A 5,389-nucleotide genomic window follows, 5' to 3' on the forward strand; every position below is an offset into this window, starting at 1 on the left:
TTATTATTATTATTATTATTATTATTATTATTATTATTATTATTATTATTATTATTATTATTATTAAGGCTAAATACCACTTGTAATCCATTAACTTAATTTCACTTAACGCTTTAGTCCTTTATCTTTTTTTTTTCTTCCGATTTTGTCCTTTATTTTAATTTTAAGTAACAATTTGATCTTTTATGTTATAAAACGTCAACAAATGTTATCCTTTTTTTTACAAAAATTAAAAAATTCATCAAAATTTTCAAACAAAGTCCATAAAATTAATTATATTTTGTAATATAAAATAAATTTAACCAAATTTGTAACTCAAATCTTCAAATAAACTCATATTTGTCATTCTTTATTTGATGTTGTTGAAGATGAAAATATGAGTTTATTTAAATATTTAAGTTATGAATTTGATGAAATTACATTATATTAAGGATGATAATTAGTTTTATGAGTTTTTTGAATTTTTGCAAAAAATAAAGATAATATTGTTGACATTTTAAAATATAAAATATCAAATTGTCACTTAAAATTAAAATAAATAACCAAATCGAAAGAAAAAAAAAAGATAAAGAACTAAAACGTTAACTGAAATTAAGTTAAGTGACCACATGTGGTATTGATACATAAGCCCCAACACGGCTCAAATCAAATTTTTAGTTTGTTTTTTTATAAAAAATGCCCAATTATAAATAAAAACCTGAATCTATTGAAACCATAATCTCACATTTTCCTCTCTCTCTCTCTCTATTTCAGTCCCGCCCCACTAATACTCACACAAAGCCAGATCTACAGCTTCACATCGTTGCCGCCGTCACTATCATCGTCTTCATCATCGTCGTCTCACCCTAGCCTTCACCATCGCCGCCGTCTCGCCCATCTGTGTCTAACCATTTTCTACTGTTTGTTTGAAAGTTATTATAATTTATGTGTGTTTTAGTTTGCTCTTCTCGTTGAAGTTACTCTTTTGTATTTGGATTTGATCTAGTAGAAACTTTTTTTTTTAATGAAAAACGGCTCAAAAAACATATTAACTCTTCAAAGGTTATCCGATAAATTCGATTGTCTAACCCGAGACCCGATCTAAACCACTATAAATGGGTCAAAAATGGATCTTTATGTGTCACCCGTAGGTTGATTCGGGTGTGGGATTTGAACCCGAAACCGTCGGATGTCCACCCACCCCTAGTACTAGTACATCTTTTATTCTCTCGCCTATAAATGCTTACTGAATACAATCATTATTGAAGCAAAAAGTTATAAAACACTAACCGAGGCACATTTTCTCACCCATTATTTAAGGTTACTTTTTTTTAAAAAAAAAAAAAAAAAAGAAAAGAATAACACAAGTGTCAAAAAATCAATGTTAGATATTGAAGCAACACACTTTTTAATAAATTGTGAGATTTTTATAATAATCAAATAAACAATATAAAGTGGTGGTCATCACCTAACCAAGTGGATTCAAACATGAAATCGATTAATGTGATTGGCTATTTCCTTAATGAGCATTGTTTCAGATCAAGGGAAAGCTGGCCATTGAAGAGTGTAATACATTGTCTTGAAAATTCTAGAAAAGTATAATAAAGTTTTCCCGTGAAAGCCAAACCTTATTTTTCATGCATAGATATTTCTAATGCTCATACCATTCCAAGAGAGTGCCAATTAATTCTGTGAGAACCTTTAGATTTAGAACTCGGCCAAAATGAGTTAGCTTTTTTTGAATATAATCACCCAGAAAAGGAGGAATAAGATCGAACCATAGAGATTTTCAACGCCATGCATCGATACACTTCCAAACTCTATCTTTGATAAAACGGAAGGTGGACTTTTATTTGTACATGGAACCAGTGTTTGTACAAAACATTCTCTAACCCTGTCACTAGGAAAAGTATAACAAAATAATCCCTTATATATAGGAGGATACACAGCAAGACAATAATCATGTTTTTTTCATCTTTGTAACATGTCGCAGACAGTCTCATGCACTATCACAGATCTCTATCAAATCCTAGTCGATAAAAGTCATGGTAAAGTATCTATATTACCATGAAGAGTTTTGTAATAACCAAACACATGCGTGTTTACAGTCAAGTGATATGTTATATAGTACCACTTACATTACATCGCAGAAAAACCCGTGATTTACGAGAGACAGAACTATTATTCAAATTTCTTAATCAATGATAAGTCATTTAACATCTTCTCAATTGCTTCATCATCCTGAGCTCGTCCTCTTGTCTGCATGTTAAAATTGCACATAACATAAAACTTTCACGGTTAGACCACAAACAACATGTGAGGCAGGAAATCAATAAGCATATCACTTAACTTGAAAGTGCTATGAATACAAAACCACAATAAAGTGTGAAAGAATATTTCATATGTCAATCACCCTATCAGTTCTTTGAAGGCTACAACTATATAGAGGAAAGTTTAATTTACAATTAGACAACACACATACACCAAAAAGGAAAGTTTTGTCATTAATTCAATCTGTTAGATAAAAACTTTGGACCATGATCAATCTGGAAATATTCTGGTGAGGGCAGACGACAAGAGAACAATGTAACAGAAGGCTCGTGTTTGGGGGGAGGATATATGAAAAAATAAAATATATAGATTGTGAGAAGCCATTAAAGAGAAGAAGAAAAATAAATAGTAACCCAATAAAATCCTAAATCAGCTTTTACATACAAGAGTTCTCCAATTTTGAGAATTTTTGTAAATTTAGTTGCCCTAATAACTTAAAGGTATTTCTAAATATGCTTGTCAAAATAGAATTTTACACACAAAAACATGTTTTTCACTGCTAGATAGGATTGACAACATCAATCAAATAATACCACTGTTCTACCAACTCAAATTAGAATTCTAATAGAACTTTATAAGAAGATAATAAATTTATAAAACATCATATTTGCTTTTATTAAAGCCCATATTCCCTCCTTTAATTTTTAACAAGCATGAAAGGGAGAATGAAAAACATTTAAAATTGACCTGAAATCACCACCCAATCCAAAAAAAAAAACCCTTCTCCTTCCCGTCCAAAAGAAAAAAATTACAGAAAGAAGGATTAGCAAATTATTTCTACCTTGATAGATGGAACCATAGCAATAGCTTCCTCCACAGTTTCTGGGCAGAGATTGCCTAGGACGCACAGCTGCAATAAATCAATTGGAACAGATAATCGTACATTGTAATGTGTGAAATGATAACTCCTTTTCTTTATTTTGAATAAAATGTGAAAACTTGCTTCTTAAACAGTATTTGTGAAGGGAGTAGGCACAGTACCTCAAACTCAGCCAACTGATATCTAGCAAGGATTCTTATGACAGTTAAGAACACAATCTAATGCAAGGCTTTGAAATTTCAAGTTTCTTACTAGTCACTTCCATAAAAAAGGAATTAACACAGACAAATTATGAATTCTCTCATGTGTAACAACTTAGGTACAATAGTTCTTTGATATATCATAAAATAGAAAGAGATATTACTTAAAAGAAAACCCAAAATCAAGAAAGAAAACAGAAAAATCAAGAAAGAAATAAAAGAAAATAAGGTTAATCATTATTATGAAAGAACATAAAATGGACCTCAGCACAATTTTGATTGGAAGTAAATATATGAACCGTGAGAAATAGAAAATGGGTTCATCAGCTCAGTTTTGAAGGATACTCTCGAACTTGTCTAACAGCATCAGGATTTTTATAGCGACTGAAACGCTTCACATACTGCAATGACTTTTCAAATACCCTGAAAAAAGATGAAAAACAATATTAGTATAAGGTGCTAACTAGAACCATAAACACTGCTCCTCCTCTTCCATCTCAACATCAGTGTCAAATCCAGGACTGAGAAGATATCAACTGGGATTGGCAAGTTCAAGGACATGTTATGTAATGTCAGTATTACTAAGAAGCATAAGTAGACACCAAAGCATTACTCTTCTTCCACCAATTGTATCAAAATACAAGAGCTTGGATCTTGGAGGCGTTATGCATAAACCAATACATGTCTTATTCGTGGAATAAAACGTAATTTCTCTAGGGACATAAAAAAATGGTATGCATGAACTTTATACTTACTGAGAAACTTGATTCATGGGATCATCAGACGACTGCTGAAGCTGCTCATATTTGTGGTCCAGAATTAACGAAACTTCACAGTTCATCAAGCACTTTGCTTTCAAAAACTCTGGAAAAAAAAATCTACTTCTTTTTAGTGTTAAAAGAAAAAGTAGTCACAATCATACCATACTAAAAACATGTTCAAACAATCCAACATAACAAAACACAACGGCATTAGCATTATCTATCAAAGAACCGATCAGATTTCAAATGGTATCATAAAAGAACTATGTTCAAGGATCATGGTGGTACTATGTCACAACTAATCAAAACCACACGAAACCCATAACTTATTACCCTCGTATGTTAACTAGAATATATATCACTTAATTAAAATATAGGTAGTATTACATGTATCCCTTTAGAGAGCATAGGTTGTATTCAACAAGGAAAAACAAGTATAAGTATAAGTATACCAAACAAAAAGAATAAGTGCCAGTAAAATTTACAGTTCAGTAAGACAACATAATATAATATATTTACTTGGTATGTTAATTCAAATATGAATTCATATATAATGATATGAATCATTTACTTGTTAAATGTTGAGAAATAAACACCATAGTTCAAACATCGAAACCATAAATGGGATTTAAAATTTGCAAATGAGTCAATACTTTGAAATTCAAGCAAAAGAGAGAAGAATAAGAGTATGAGAATACCGTCTCCGATTTTGAGCTCTGCGGCGTTTTCTTCCTCTTCCCCAGACATTTTTTAGAAGATTACGATTCAGTTACTATGCTGGTTTCAGGCGATTACCGTCTCCGATTTTGTTTCGTTGAGCACGGGGAACAGAACCCTAGTTTGGATTTCGTGAACTGTTAAACTCGGCGTTGGAGGAGGAGGAACAGAAGCCTCGTTTGGAAGAGATACGACGATGATAGAAGGGGAGAAATATTTTAATTAGGGATTCTCAATTTTGGAATTATTTTAAAAAAATTAGGATTTCTAATTTTCAGTTTACATAAATTTGTATAAAAACTTTGATGTTAGTATAACGGTGATAGAGTTATTTTGTAATATAAAAATTAAATAATTTAACTACTATTTTAAAATAAAATTACACGATAAAGAACCTAAATTAAACAACAAAAAAGTAGGAAAACTAATTCATAATTTTTAAATATAAACTGAATTAACTTATTTTTAAATGAAATTATATTTATAAAGATGTGAATCAGATAAAAAAAATTAAAAAGTTACACTTATAATACTATATATCTATTTAAACTTTTTTAATTATTATATTTGTCAATTAAAGA

General features: G+C 30.5%; 1 protein-coding gene across 1 annotated transcript; it reads right to left on the reverse strand.

The window, feature by feature from the left end:
* Nucleotides 1–1,889: 1,889 nt before the first annotated feature.
* On the reverse strand, nucleotides 1,890–5,048 carry LOC101510430 (DNA-directed RNA polymerase II subunit 4). Its single transcript, XM_004510166.3, has 6 exons — nucleotides 4,790–5,048; nucleotides 4,086–4,194; nucleotides 3,676–3,753; nucleotides 3,292–3,325; nucleotides 3,092–3,160; nucleotides 1,890–2,238 (listed from the first exon to the last, which is right to left on the reverse strand). Exons 1-6 carry the CDS (start codon nucleotides 4,836–4,838, stop codon nucleotides 2,161–2,163), a joined length of 417 nt encoding a protein of 138 aa, XP_004510223.1. The 5' UTR covers nucleotides 4,839–5,048; the 3' UTR covers nucleotides 1,890–2,160.
* Between the last annotated feature and the right edge of the window lie 341 nt (nucleotides 5,049–5,389).

This window comes from Cicer arietinum, chromosome 7 (genome assembly GCF_000331145.2).
Source record: "Cicer arietinum cultivar CDC Frontier isolate Library 1 chromosome 7, Cicar.CDCFrontier_v2.0, whole genome shotgun sequence".
In the NCBI taxonomy this organism is placed as follows: Eukaryota; Viridiplantae; Streptophyta; class Magnoliopsida; order Fabales; family Fabaceae; genus Cicer; species Cicer arietinum.